General features: G+C 39.8%; 1 protein-coding gene across 1 annotated transcript in view; it reads right to left on the reverse strand.

The window, feature by feature from the left end:
* Positions 1-2,773, reverse strand: part of PTPRO (protein tyrosine phosphatase, receptor type, O) — a 66,030-nt gene extending 63,257 nt beyond the window's left edge. Inside the window, exon 1 of the mRNA XM_009332851.1 lies at positions 2,494-2,773. Coding sequence (XP_009331126.1) covers positions 2,494-2,533 — 40 coding nt within the window. The 5' untranslated portion in view covers positions 2,534-2,773. The remainder of the gene's footprint in view (positions 1-2,493) is intronic.
* Positions 2,774-15,688: the final 12,915 nt, after the last annotated feature.

Consider the following 15,688-nt stretch of genomic DNA (forward strand, 5'->3'; position numbering starts at 1 on the left):
GAATTAATTTGGTCCTGGAAGCTAGTTGCAACCTGCCATTTTTTCATGTGTAAGATATAGATGGAATAAATTAGATAGTTATATGACTTTGCAGGGTTAAAATAAACTAAGGATGTTAAACAGGCAGAAAGAGCATATGGCATGAAGAAAAGTATGAATTTATCCTAATTATTGTCCGCCAAAAAAATCAAGTTAATTAACAGTCAGAAAATGATGTAAAACAGGCAGCGGACAATACCAATAAAAGGAAAAATTAAAAAAAGAAACCGAAAACTAATTATCATCTAATGCAGTTTTGCAGGAGAAGCCAATGGTCACTACATGAGTTTTAAGATCTCTTCCCAAAAGCACTGTACTGAAATATACCTTAAAAAGCCCAGCCTGCTACACCGTCTTTTCATTCCAAATTTACTTTCATTCCTGTAGCCTTGTGCTCGAAAAGATGAGCTACGTTAGTAGCTGAGGCTGCTACATGAGAGCTGGCACTCATCAGTCTGCCTAACAGAAAATACTAGGAAGGAAACTGGGCCCTTCCCCTTGCGAAGCTCACAATTTACAGCATACTTCTAGCGCTCAGTACAGCATCCTTCAGCGCTGCCTGAAAAAATGCCCTTTCTTTTCCATGAACCGGGCTGTCTTTCTGTTGAGACAAAACCAGTGAAATTCGCTGTTCCCTTCTTGTTATACACGTTCCTCGAGCAGCACTGGCCGACTGCAAAAATCACTGGTCCTTCCAAGGTCTGGGTGAGCAGCAGAGGCCACAGCAGGAAACCCTGAGATGAGCCAGCACACCTGCATAAAACAGGTGGTGAAAAGGGGTGGGCTCCTTTCTGTTGGAAGGACACCGTCAAGCCCTGGAGGAGTGAGAGCGACGTGGCTATGCCCCTCGGAGCCGCCAGCCTCACGCTCTTTCGGGAACACCTTGTAGAAACCCCCTGAGCCTGGGAAATCTGAGGCTGGCTTTGATGGGCTGAGCGACACTGGTTCCCTTCTTCCTTCAGAGATCCCCTGCACAGGAGCGTGTGCTCCATCTGCCATTTGGATGACACCTTCCCCTGCTACCAGTGACCCTCGTGGGCTCTGGAAATCAAACAGCAATGAGCCCTGCTGCACACCTGCAAGTGCAGCTTTCAAAACCCACAGGAAATGCATAGTGAAGCAATTTTTTCAGTTGTATATGACACCTGATGCTTCCATTATTTTCTTTTCAGAAAACAAACAAACAAACCATAAAATAGGAAATTAGATTAGAATTATTACTTTGTCTGCAAGGTTAAAGCAGTCAAAGAAAAGGAAATTCAGGCTGCTTATGAACCCTTAAATTGTCCGCTACACATAGATGTTCTTGCACGTATGCCTTATGAAAGACTTGCATTACCCAACCCCGTGATATTTTTCGCATGGGATCCTTCATGGTTATGCTCATCAGGGCACAAGTCGAGCACACAAGGGAAGGCTGAAGAATGTATGGATGATACAAAATCTGGTTACTCCTAAGTTTCAAGCACTTCACTTGGTAACATATGAGGCTACTGTAGCATGCTTTGAATGTTATTACAGTGGATGGCATCCCTCACTGACAGAATAATATAAGTACAAAAAATCATAACCATTCCTCATCTGCAAGACAACTAAAACTGCCTGTAGATTCTAAGGTGCCATTTAGCAAAAAAAAAAAAAAATCTGGAAATTGGTTTTGCCCCATCCAAATAATTTTTTGTCTGTCTTTTCTTGAATCTGTCTTTCAGATGAAGAAATCATTTTATATTCTACAAATTGTTTTCAGGTTGGCACATGGAAACAGTTCTGGAGCAACAGCAGAGCCAGAAATACAGTAGGAATCACACAGAAATCTGTGGTGCTTCGCATAATGAAAGAGCAAACAAAATCACACCTCTCCCCCAGAATCAATGCACCTGGAAGTAGTAAGAGACAGACTACTACAAATATGGTCTCCATCACAAAAACCTTCAGCTGTACTGGCAGAAACACATGGTGACTACTACCTGCTTTCCAGGTTTAGTACTGATTCAATGTATTAGCAATCAAAGAACATTTTTATAGCATTTAAAACAGAATATACCTCACCACGTAACAGGAGGGCTGAAATGTCAGTCAACGCTTTTTATGCCTTTTACTAGATTTTTGGAACTCCTGGTTCAAAGGGTTTAGGATGAACATCTGTAAAGGAGGTTCATCCATCACTTATTTCAATATGTTAAACCTCTCCAGTCAGTGTTCAGGAAGGGTCACCCAGGGGAAACCCACAGCTGTCCCTTTCTTCTTGCCCAGACCTTGTGTATTTTCACTCACAAGCCTTCTCAACACATATTCCCTACTGTTCTCACACAAGGATTCATCCAACACATTAAGGAGGACCTACTGAAAACAAAAAAGCCCCACCCAACCTTCTCCACAAGAAGAACTTCTGGGGAAAAAAACACACACACAAAGAGAAGAAACAGAAGGAAAAAAGAATAAGGTGTTACTTACTGGTTAACACAGTGATTGATCTTGCTGACTTGGAAACCATATTTGAGTTCACTACCAACAGAGTTACTATGTAATATAGGCCATGGTATTTGGCATTAAAAACCACAGGGGCAGGTAAAGTGCTATTGAATTCTTCGAACTGGAAAAAGTAGTTCTTGGATTCTCCAGCTATCTTCACAACATATACAGAGGATGAGCTCACCACATCAGATGCTTCCAGGGAGACAATGATACAATTGTCTTCTCGGACAGTAACCTGGAAAGGTTCTGCATTCTACAAGACAAGAATAAAGACTTTGCTGAAGTAAAATCTATTATTTCGCTTTTACCCATTTCCCTTGGTATTCATAGGACACTCATGTTATATTTCCGATAAAATTACATTTCATATTCTGCAAGACAGTTAACATCAAACCCTAGCAAGTTTTTCAGAATACAATTCACAGTCAGACAAAGTCCACAGGCATCTGATTATCAGGCTGGTGTCTCTGCAGTGGAGGCTGGTTCCTGCCTTCTGTTTTCTGATGCTCTGGCTACTCCTTCCTTTACATCCCAAGGAACAAAGCCTCCGCCATTCTTTTCTGACAGAAGGTGGAGTAGAGCAGAAGGAGGATGAGATTAAAAAGGGTATCAGGGGCAAAAGGATTTCCAATAGAGCCACAAAGTGTAAGTCATTTAAATCCCAAAAAAGAGATGATTATACCAAGACTCTTTTATCTTGCAGAAACACAATCATATATTCGTCAATGCAATATATTCTGAAAGCCTGCAACCGAAGAATAATTTTTGGCACTGACTAAGCTTTTCCAAATATGTCCGTTCCAGCAAGTACCAGGTGATAAGCAGCTCTCAGCGCTACGTCTATGGCTTTGGTTGGCACTTTTCATTTCCTAAGCTACACCATTTCATTTTCAATATTTCTTTTATTAGTAGTAGTGAGAAAGAAGCAATTTAACCTTGTTTTCATATATCATGAGCATGTTAAGTCATTGCCAGCTGAAAACACTTTCCTTTTTATTAATTGCAAACCAGCTGTCAGCAAGAAGCACTTGTTCTCTACAGGAATTTCAAAACAGATTCATGGTAATTAATGAGAAGGAAAAGTTCAAGCTTTAATTGAGAGTTGCCTTTTTGTTTATTAGGCCATGCTGCTGCTTAGAATTTTTCTACCACCAGTGAAAACTGTAATACCTGATATTTTCAATTCCTAACTCTGTGGCACCTTTTTCTCCTTCATACTTCACAGGCTGAGAGCTCTATTTGGAAGGCAGGGTGGGCAACCATGGCTAGTTTGCAACTTACTCATTCAGTCAAGTTGTTCCTGTACCAAAGAGCTAGACACCTCCTTCAGAGAGTAATTCTAGCAGCTTGGCTACCTCCTGTCTTGTAGTTTTGTTTAGTGGGGATTCTTCCATGAGAATAATCTTTTTTTGATTTATGATGCAGGAGCCAGGCTCCCTGTTTGGAATTCATACATATGGTGTTGCCAACTCCTGACATTCAAAAAAACAAAAAAAAACCCCAAGAACAAAGTATTGGTTCCAGGACTGTAAGATTTTAAATAACAGTAGTTTGCCTTTACATATATTTATGCTTTAATCACTGGGCTTTGAGATTTCACAGTGTACCTAAGGTCATATCACCCTATAGGCAAAACTATAGGCTTGAGAAGAAAGGATGTAAGCAAACCCACTCATCTGGCCCAACATGAGAACAAGGTATCAAGTGTATAATAAGTCCAGCCCAAATAGGATAACCAGTCTAGACAGCTTCAAGCCTGAGATTAAAAATAGAGGCAATGCAACTTCAGCTGCTGATTTGAGGTTTGCTTTGATTAGCCATTTAAAAAATGACTTTTAAGTTGCTAAAAATGATATAAGCCAATGTTATCAATGGATGAATATTTTGGTGTGGCATTCTGGGTAATTTTTCACAGATGGCAGAGCGATTGCTCAAAAAGGTTTACAATGTAAGACTACAATTATGCAAAAGCTTCCATGTGTTTTCCTTAGCCTCAGCTGAATTCAACAGGCTTACCCTTCAGTAGATCAAAATACCACATTTCAAGTGTTTGTATTTTGCCTTAAATCCTGATCCAGCATTTCGATCCACACAGATTCAAACCTTTAACAGGGGATTATGTTTACATCTGCTCAAAAACAAGTAGAGATTCTCTTATCCTTCTTCCTCCCCATTCTCCCCGCACTAAGAAAATGTGGAGTGATTCCTATTTCAGCTCTCCTGACGTGGGAAGACAGAAGAAAGAAGGCACCCACAGACTGGCTTTCCAGAAGCATGTGCGCCATTGTATCACAGAAAGCACGGTTGTCTTCCAAGGCCAAACGAGGAAAGACAGACCTGATTCAGCAAGGTTATTTCTACATATTAAGCTTGAAGTGCGTGTATAATCCCACAGAAGTCAGTGGGTTTTGACCTTCCACAGACTTGCGTTTGAATGCTTCAGTAGAGGAAAGAGAACAGTGTTATCTCTAAAATTACTCTAGCCTTCCCTCGGCTTTGCCGCTGAATTGCGTGGTGCTAACTCAACGTGCCTACCTTGCTGGGAAGAGACAGACAAAAGAGACCAGCAAATTTATACGTGCCAACAAACACTTCAAAGCAAGTTCCATGTGTTTGGTGGTATTATAAATAATTTGTGATGTTAATCAAGTACAGCTGGAAATTAAGCATATAATTGCAGAGTTATAGACATCCCTAGGATATAATTAGATGCTTTCAGACTGCTCATATGGGGTGTGATTTTATTCTTTGATGCTTCCATAGGTATTGTATTAACCATGTTGAAGACTGTACTTTTATTTTTTCCCTCGCAATGTTTTCTTGAATTCACAGCAAGTACCATTCGGTGAATGATCTACTAACCTTCTTCGATAGCTCTCACACAATTAGCATAACATGCCTCTGCTAGCTAAATACACAGAAACCTCACAGATATATGCTATTGTTACCTATGACAACACCTGACTGGGGAAAATAACTTTTTTTGAGTCCTTTATCGCCTAAGCATGTGGGGATTGGGAAATGATAGCCTCCCTCCTTTGTGTGCCTGCATCCAGATGCTTTTGAACCTCTGCTGCCATGATGCACAGACATTTTTTGAGTGACATCTCTTCAGTAGCAGTGTGGCTTATCCATCCCACGCCAGCGCCCACCTGCATATATCCCTCCCTTGAGTGGTACCTATTCTTTTCAGTGATTATGTGGCCCTCTCCCACACACCTGTGTGTGCATCCTGTGCATGCAGCTTTTAAACTGCTGCATGCACAGGACACATGGTTTGTGGGAGTCATCTGTTGTTTATTATCCATTGGCTCCTGAAATAATTTTTATCCTTTCATTTCAGCTCTAAGGTTTGGTTTCTAGAATGAAGTGGCAGATAAGGGATGAATAAAAAGGCTCAGCAATTAACATGCCGTAAGATGAGATCACTTATCTCCTTTGGGATATGGATTTCACTTTGGCAGTGTTTTAAAAGAACAGACCATTCTGGGCACCCTGTTCTTCATGTTGTATGAGATTGAGGGTTACCAGCCAGGACCGGGCTTGTGATTTTGGGAAGAAGGCTAGGGACAAACCTGAGTATTTTTTCTAAGCACCGCTGGAAGTGACAAACATGCCCCACTTAACTAGAGTGTAAAGCCAGTGTGTCTTAGGACTGACAGCATCAGTATGGTAAATACACATTTCATTACTTCTGGTCAGCTACCTCCAGGATTTAATTTGCTGGTGTCACAGCTTGAGCGGCTGTTTCATGCCTGTGGGGAAATTTGGCAAGGCTTGTGCATTCAGAACCAAATGATTAGCTCCAACTTCCTTCCTAGTTTATTATTACAAGCTCGTGCCACACTAAAGCACTTAGGAAAAAAAAAGGGGGGAGGGGGGAAGTAAATCCCACAATGTGATGCCTGTTCACAAGTCATTTCCAGCGCCTGGATGAGTCATGCTAGTGGAATTTCCAGCCAATAACCAGGTCCCAATTAAAATAAAAAGGAGGGGGAGGCAAGGAGATATACAACATGTCAAATAAACAATATTCAAAGAGTAATAGGGAAATAAATGGTGTGCAGCAGAGCTCAGAGTTCTTTTTTCAGAATTCTATATCCTCAGTTTATTCCTTTAAAACAGTATGAGTTTTACACATGAGGAAGAGATCAAAGTTGCAAACCAGCTACTAATTGTATGTACTTTAGCTTTTGAATGTCTCACTCTGAAACACATTGAGCCAGGGCCCAATTATCAAAAGTGCACATAGTTACATGTTGTGCTGACTTTAAGAGGAGCTGTGGATGCTCATCAGCTCTGTAAAATTAAAGTACTGGTAACTGCATCACATTGTCTAATGTTAGACAAGTGGAACTAAGACCCTGAACAAATCTGACTTCTGTCAGCTCTTATAGAGTAAATCCTGAAGTATCACAGAGTTTTCGAAGTGGGCATCTAAAATCCCAAAGCAGGAGTAAATTTTAAAGCTATGAGGAACTATTTCTTAGGGCAAAAGTACCTTTATGATCACCTACTGCATAATGGTGGTCAAGAATAACATCAATGTAAGTATTACAAGACAGTACTGAACACTATATCCAGACGTCTTGGATGAAATACTGGCTATTTTTGTGAGTGATTCTACTATACTCAGATATATTTTGTTCCAGTGGCCAATAATGCTAATTTCATTCTAAATCACACGATGACTCATTCTCACCAAGATTCATCTTATTTAATTTTAGGGACTTAAATGTAATGACTGAGAGCCAGGATGACCTTTTCAGACAGAGTACCTGTGGATTAATCTGAGATCTGAATTACTTTTGAAAATGCACTGAACAGCCAAAGGGTCTGTGCTCCCAGCTCGGTAAAATTCCTGCAGTCCTCTGTCACCGGGTGCAGTGAGTCCAAGCCTTATAACAAAGATAGGACTGGGATCCAGATTTCAGGATCTTGGCCTCTGCTATAGTCTTGCAGTGCTACCTCCACAGAAAGCACATAAGAAATTTCATAAAAGAAATAGTATTGCAAAACATGCATAAAAGTCACATCACAGTATTTTTGCACCAGCTTCCTAATGTATGTTTTTCCTCTGATGGTGACAAATGATACTGAAGAACAATTACAATAAAAATGGTAAACATTCATGTTATTCAGAAATTGGAATCTTATCTCCAATAAATCTACTATGCACTTGTTGGAAATTTATTGTTTCATGTGAGTCATTGTGCAGGGAACAGAGTCAAATTCTGGCCTTTTTAAACTGTTTCAGTAATTTACTCTGTTTTATAAAATTCTCTCTCTCTTTCTCTGTGCAGGCTAGAGACTTCACAATTTTGGGATGATCCCAGCCATCTTCCAATCCTTTATAGCTAGAAAAAAGAGAGGTCCCTAAAACTCTTTACATGACCCTTCAGGTTTCCACCTTGCTTCCATCATTACTGCATCATCTGGCTCAGCCCAATACCATACCTGTCTTATTTTCACAGGTCCCTGCTCATACTCTTCACAGAGTATTTTCTGCTAAATGTTGCAACATCAAACCTTACACTGTTTATGTCCCACATCCAGGCTCTTTACTCTTGTTTCAAAGGCTCTCAATAAAAAACATTTCATATGACTGAAACTGATACGGTTTCACAAAAAGATACAAGCAGTTTCAGAAAAAGCAGTTCTCATAGCCATGACCTGAGAAAGATCCTCTCTGAGCATCGATAAGAACTAGGTGGAAACTGCCCCACACCGAGGCTTCTTTGGAATTGTTAGCTATCGTTATTAGATCCTATAGTTTTAACAAAAAAGGCAAAGTCATCCTTATAGAATTTACGGAAGAAAGTATGTCCTGAGCTTTCCACATGTTCCAGTGAATTCTGGAGCAGGCACAGACTTGATGAGTGTTGACTGCGAGAGGAAAGGATTGTTTGAAATGGTCTTCAAGAGTGTGAACAAAAATGTTAAAGATTTGTAACAAAAATGTAAAGATTGCTTGAAAATAAAGATATTTATTCCTGGGGCTTTTGTTTTTATCTACACTTCTCCACAGGTCGTGCAGAGAACCTCCCTTAATAAATACTCTTCAGAAGAAATACTCCATGGGAGAAATGGAAACCCTAATCTTCAAGATTTTCCATACAAAAAGGAATATTTTAAGAAGTGAAAAGATAGCAAAAGCAGCAGTTCTCAATAATTTATGATGTTTGATTCAGGTTAACACACCATTTCTGGCATTCTGCTTTATGAATAGTGTCCTCAGCACTGTTGCTATTCTCAGTCTTAAAAAGCCTGTAATAGCAATCTGCTAGTCATGTTTTATAAATGAGCTTCAGCATTTCTTTGCTCTGGGAGACAGTTTTAAAGGGACAGGTATTTTTTCCCTCTCTGCACACCAATTAAGAATATAAGGGCATTTTTTAAGCAAACATCAATACAGTATGTACAGTCCATCACGTTTTGCTACGATGCTAAAGTTAATAATCTACTTTAGAGCCACTGGAAGGAAATCTTTCTTGAAACTATCAACTGCTATTATGTTAGCATTAAGTAAATGCCAGAATGCTAAATATGTGAAAAAGAAATGTTTGCATTCAGTAAGGCTAATATCTTTTATGTATTGCCTTGTTAGCATATCCAATATTTAATAAATTATTGCTAAATATATACTTCTATCCCATCTTTCTAGTGCAAACTGGAGAGGGAAAAACCCAAGTACAATGATCCAGAGACCTTTATGTTGACAAAGTTTAAAACTAGGTTAGAACTTCACGGATTGCATTTCTCCCTATTATGGATCCTAACCGCACATATATAACCCAAATACGACAGGAATTTACTCTCGGGCAGATATAGTTTGCCTTCTCTCTACTCTAGATTTTTAGCTTCTCTCTAGTACTAAAATTATTTCAAAAAGAATAATTCTTCTGAAGGAAAATATGAATTTGGTCCCCTTCCCCAGCTGCTAACACTTGCATCTATCCACTCAGACCTTTCCGGAGCCTCTGCAATTAAAGTTTAGCCATCCCTTGTGGATGTACCCAAACACATACACATGCCAGATGAACCATGTGCTTTAATTAAAATGCGTCTTCCCTCTTGAGCCTGTATGTGAATAACAGAAAACAAAAACCAGCACAGGAAACATATTACATTGCGTCATTAATTCTCTTAACTCTGTCAAACTGGCCCTTGTAGTGATCTTCGCCAATCAATACTTGTTCTCTGTCTTTGGGAGAACAGTTAAAACAAATTTCTACCTGAACAAATGTAATATGATCGGAGTTGTACATAGGTCAGGTGGGAAGACCAGTTCCTGTTAGGTGGCTCCTCTGTTAAACTCCAAAAAGAAGTTAGGGGAAAAGGAAAAGAAAGATTACTTTCTAGGAAAAGGAATTAATTAAACAGTATGCTCCACATACACATTATCCTAAGAATGTACATATTCTCCGTCAATTGAGAGTAAGTGCTTTCACAGCACAGCGACCACAGGTCAAAACACATCCAACTATACTTCAGTTCCTTCTCCATTATAGAGGAAAGAAGATGGAACAGATCACCCCAGGAAAATGCTGAAGGAGAAGGCAGAGTGAGAAATTAATGTGGATTTTGAAGAACTTGGATTATTAGAAAGACATCTCTCTTTCCACGGTGTCAAACGATCTTTGAGGTATCTTACATTTCAAAGTGCCCTATGGGAGATGAGAGGCAATACTGGAGGAGACGTGTTTTCTGGATGATGAAGGACAAATTCATTCATGCTGTTTAGTGCTTCAGCTCCAAAATTTTGGATTTACCTGTGCAAATGACAGAAGTCTGTAATATAAGCTTCTGATGCTGAAACAGCTTCTGAACAGCTACTGATGCTGAAAGGTGACATTAGAAAGTCACACAGAAAATTCCTGATGTTCAACAGCACGTGAAGACTGATGTTGCACCATGAGAAAACTCTGACCATGGTGTGCTCCATTACGGCTGTGCAGCTGAGAGGAACTGGACTGGACTGGTGTCAGCTGAACTTTGTCTTACACGCTCTGTGAGAGAGTATGACAGAGGGATAGAGACTAAGCCTTATGGGTACTACGAAAGTGAAAATGCCTTCATTCTTAATTGATAGGGTGTATATATACGCTTCGTATGTGCACAAGTGAACTAGTTCTTAAAGACAGAATGCAATGCTTTGTTATTTGCATTATCTACAAAGAGCACAGCTGGGAGGAAGTTAGAGTTTTCGTTTATCTGAGAAACTGGAGACCAAGGTGGTTATCCAATTCATTTGAAATCACACAGCAACTTAGTGGGAAATGGTGGAAGAGAACAAGACTTTCTGTTCCCCCCGTGTTAATCTATAATGAGAGAACAGACTAGACACCAATGAATAAACTTACAGATAGGGGCTATTCCAGGAGCCTAACTCCTTGTTCCATAACTCCAAGTGATTTTAATGGGAATTAGGCATCAAAGTGCTCCTAAGTATTTTCAAAAACTCTATTTTTTCAAATATGTTCTGAGACTACTAGAGAGGTTTGGAAATTTGAAATAAGGAGCCATTAACAGGAAAAAAAAATATTTCTGTTTCAAATCAGTTTTTCTGACATGAAGAATTCAGAAGCAGATGTGGGGTACGTTTTGCCCCCATCTAAACTGCTGACTTCAGTTTGGTCTGGAGTTCACCTTAAACTAGTACTTGGTCTGCCTTATTGCCACTCATTTTTCTAACACTCTCTGCCCCTCATCCTCCTCAGAAAAAAAGCCCCAAACACCCACCACCCTTTCTTCAAAGGTCACAGGAGCCACGGCATGGTCAGGAAAAAAAAGTCTAAATCCAGATCACCAGTCTTCCTGTTCCGTGCTCTAAATTACTTACTACCTTTCTGCCCAAAGCCATAACCATAGTGTGGCTACGGCTATCCCCTGAAAGATTGCCTAGTCAGGTTCAAGCGCAGGTTTATTTTGTTTTCAGATCCAAGTGGAACCTGATATTCTGCCCTTTGATTACCCTGTTGTGCTCACGTGTTCTCTAAATTGGCAAGAGCTGACCAAATAACCTGCTGAGATTTTCTCATGTTATTTGTACATAGTGCCTGTGGCTGAATGTTTTCTTCCCTTGTTAAAGTATTTGCTGTGCAGGTTTTTGTGGGGTTGGTTGTTTTGCTTGGTGGTTTGGGGTTTTTTTGCTCTTTCCTAACCTGTGCTGAAAGAGAGGCAAGTGCCATCTCCCTGATTACAAGAGACGAGCTCTGTAATTCTCTGTACAGCACAGGGTTAATTGCAAATTCACACAGAACATCTCAGTTGTTGTTACAGCCTGATTTTCAATTCATTTCTAGTGTGGCTTTAGGGTCAGCTCAGCCATTTGTACTGATTTGATAAATTCCTACCCACAGAAGAGTTCTCCATCACACTACTGCTGGCAACGTGCTGCTCAGTAGTCATGAACACTATCAAACTCTCTAATGCCACAAAAACTCATAGCTTGTCACTGCCACCTTCCCCTGCAGGGCTAACTCCAGCAGGATTTATTTGTTCATAGTGTATCAAGCATTTAGTTTTTAGTACAGCTGCTGCAGGTTGACTTGAAGGAAGTGAATGAGAGGGGCAAATACAAAGAGCTTAGGAAATGGAGTCAGGATCCTCAGCTGCAGGGGTAAAGTCCTTTCAGATGTAACACGTGCCACCCCAACTGCCCAGAGGAAGCGACCAGCCGGGGGGAATGACTGCTGTTACCTATCAGAGGGATGACAGTCCAGGTTACTGAGTGTTATATGGCTTTCGTGAAAGATGTAGTTCTGCTACAATGTCCTCTCCTACCAGTTTAATGGCTTCAACTCAGAAAGCAGAATATTCTACAACTGTGTTTACCAGATCAGGAAAATAATAATTCCTTCTACTTCTACTCTGATACAGGGCCACCACATTTAACCTTCATTGAGTTCCACTTATGTGCTATCACAAGAACTTGCTTAAATATTCTGCACACCTCTGTGTGTATAACTAAAATACTGAATTTCCCATTACCTTCAAAGTGAGGAGGCCTTAATGACATGTTGGTCAGAACTTTTATGCCGAGACTTCGGCAATTGGTGTGAGATTCATCTGGCTTTGTTTTATCAAACTAAAAATTGGGCATACGGTCAAATCTCATCATCTAGGCTCCCTCTGTACTCTGTACGGAGAGACGGATCTGAAGAATTTGTTTTACCCACTTAATATTAAACAAACTGCCTTCTGCAGATGCCTTTCTCTCTCTGTGCACCTTCCTTTTAAACATCAATAGTCAGATGAGACCAGAAACGTCAGCTGTGTATGGTATGAAGGCAGCTGCAACTCAGATTTGTACTGCCATTTTTATGTATTATGGCTCCTAATCTTTTTTGTCTAAGTTGATACTATAAGGTTTAAATTTTGTTTAGCTAGTCTCTTTTTCAGCTCTATAAAAGTACATGATGGCCATGACTGAGCAAGGGCTATAACTTTAAGCATACAAAAGGTCCTACTCAGCAAAAGATGTAAGCATGTTCATAAATCCTCTGCCTATGTGACAAAGGCTGGCCCTGTGTAGAAGAATCAATCAGGAGATCAAGGTCTCTCTTCCTGAGTTGCCAAAGAGCAATAAACCTCGGAAACTTCCTTCTAATTTGTTTTGTGTCTTTTATGAAGTGAGGTTGCTAAAAAGTCATTCAAAGGGTAATAAAAGTCTTCGTTCATTAGGTGATGCTGAGAACCCTGTTCCGCAGGTTTGGTATTCTCTTCATACAAATTATTATTCCTTGCTGCTGTCACATGGTTTTTACACTTGGCAGTTATTCAGTGGCCAACAGGGATGCAGACAAACCTTAATACATTCATCAGCCTAGTATCTTAGGCTGAGGTAGCTTGGCAGTGATAGTATGGAGAGCATACAGGTTAAATTTCTAGCTGGTTTGGCAGTTACAAACCCTTAGAATGCAGAATTTATAGAATTACACTTTAGCCATTAGCTTTCTTTTATACATTTCTCTTTTAATACCTGACAGAGCTTTTCCCCAGGCACGACAATGGCTAGCCAGGCAAGAGAAGTCTTAATACACTGAGAAATGAAAGTCAGCTGAGAAAACGGTGTGTGGAAATTGTCAATGGGAAGTCTGTTCCCTAAAGTAGAGTTGACTGTAAAACAAAAATATATAATTTTAGAACACTGTTACCTCATTTTAACTCAGGATGCTAATCCTTTATTTTCTCTTCTGAAAAGGATGATTTTAAAAACAGCATGACCTTAAATGAGTCAACATGACCTTTCCCAGACATACCCCACAGTAAATATTTACTGAGCTTTATTTCATAGGCATTAACTCATTGGCAATATAAAAAGCTTTCAGGTCACCAGACAATGCAATATATTATCATTGTTGTATTATGTATTATTATACAATAATATTATCATTCTGACATATAAAAATATACACAGTTTAGAAGTGGCAATGATTTGCTTTCCTAGTTAATGTCTAGATATGAATTCACCATGTACTGGTTTATGTCATTGCTTCTTCCGTTTTATGAATTATTTTTGTCACCAGTGAAAGGGAAGGATGGGGATGATGACATGGATTTTTTTGCCTGTTCTTTAATTCACAGCAAGTGGTGCTTCCAAACATAAGCACCGGTCATTTTGTGTTACACTAATCCAGGCAAAAAATATTTTAGTCTAGTTGGCTGGCGGCCATTTGCCAGTCTTAGTATGGTCGTTTCTCAATAACTGCAACGCAAATATACAAATCTCTCTTATCTCATCAATTCCTGCACTCAAAATTCAAGCAATAAATAATTGCCTAAGCTTTTGCCCAACTCTTTGACTGAACCAAAACATTTTTCATGATCCTCCTGTGAGCACACCTGCCTGTACTTCAGAACACCAAAATTCATGTTCTTCTTTTTCCACATACATGACCACGAAAAGTCACTAAGATCAGTTTTGTAAATGTGTATAGGTGTCTTACAATGTAGATAAGTATCTACAAGATCTTTAAAAAAATCAGGGCTGGGCACCAAGTTTTTTTTTTAAAAGTCAAGTGTGCACCTTTAAATCTCTCCACTTGCAGAGCATGATCCTTTATGTACGCTTACATACACAGCCTACCCATCAGAAAGATGCAAGAACATGCACACTGGCAGCACTGAGCCCCCATGGCAACAGGAGCTGTTTGGTCACCAAGCTAAATGAGTGGCTTCTGTTAGTTATTTATAGCTTTTTAAAATTTTAAATACATTCTTGACTTATTCTCTGCCAGGTCCTTGCTGATATCTTTCCGTTTTTTCCTCCACTTCCACTCCAGTGTGCCCATACAGCAATGAAACCCCTTTACTATCAACAGCAGACTACATTTTGTTTCTCAGCTCAGGTTTATTCCTGATGTAATTTTTGCCACCTAACTCAGGTGCCAGGAGAGTCAGTGGACAGAAGTATGCTCCTGACCAAGCTGTTTCCCATCAGCCTTTAGAAATTTAAAGCAGCAGAGAAGGGAAAAGGTTTGGTGTTTGGTTGGGGGGTTTTGTGGCTAAATTACAATAGGTTATATTAAGTATTGCAGCTCCAGGCATGTTCTTGTGATGGTTCTCAAGTGATACCGAGAGTGCTGAGAGCACACAGAAGAAAATTATGGCTCAGTGTTGTCATCGAGTTTTCTTCAGAGGAGAAACTCATCACCCAACAGCACTGTGAGCTCCCTACCTCTCACAGCACCAAAAGTCATTTGCAAGCAACAGCTTCTCCACAGCTTAATGAAACACCAGCAGTAACAGGCTGGGTGCATACTCTGAGTTCGCTTCAAGCACCATCATTGGTTTAAATTACCCCAAAGATCTGGATCATAAACACAATCAGTTACCACAGCTCAGCCTATAAGCAAAGATGTATTTATCTATGGTAACCAAACTGGCCATGCTCTGCTTATCCCTGCTGTTGCAAATATATTTCTTAGTATGTGTGTGAACATTCATACTTGCATTGAGTACTTGCAAGTTTATGAATAAACTATAATCCATTCGACGGTATTCTTCTTTCTCATCTTGTCAGCCCTATAAGCTCTTCATTCAGTTCTCACACTTTGCATACCATACAGCAAGAGAAGAACATCAATGTCCTTATAAAGATGCACACAAGTGCAGAAAGTCTGCATAAATAGGAAAGACTAGACCCAAACACTAGAGACCATGCTCCAAA

Source organism: Pygoscelis adeliae, unplaced genomic scaffold, assembly GCF_000699105.1.
Source record: "Pygoscelis adeliae isolate BGI_AS28 unplaced genomic scaffold, ASM69910v1 Scaffold38, whole genome shotgun sequence".
In the NCBI taxonomy this organism is placed as follows: domain Eukaryota; kingdom Metazoa; phylum Chordata; class Aves; order Sphenisciformes; family Spheniscidae; genus Pygoscelis; species Pygoscelis adeliae.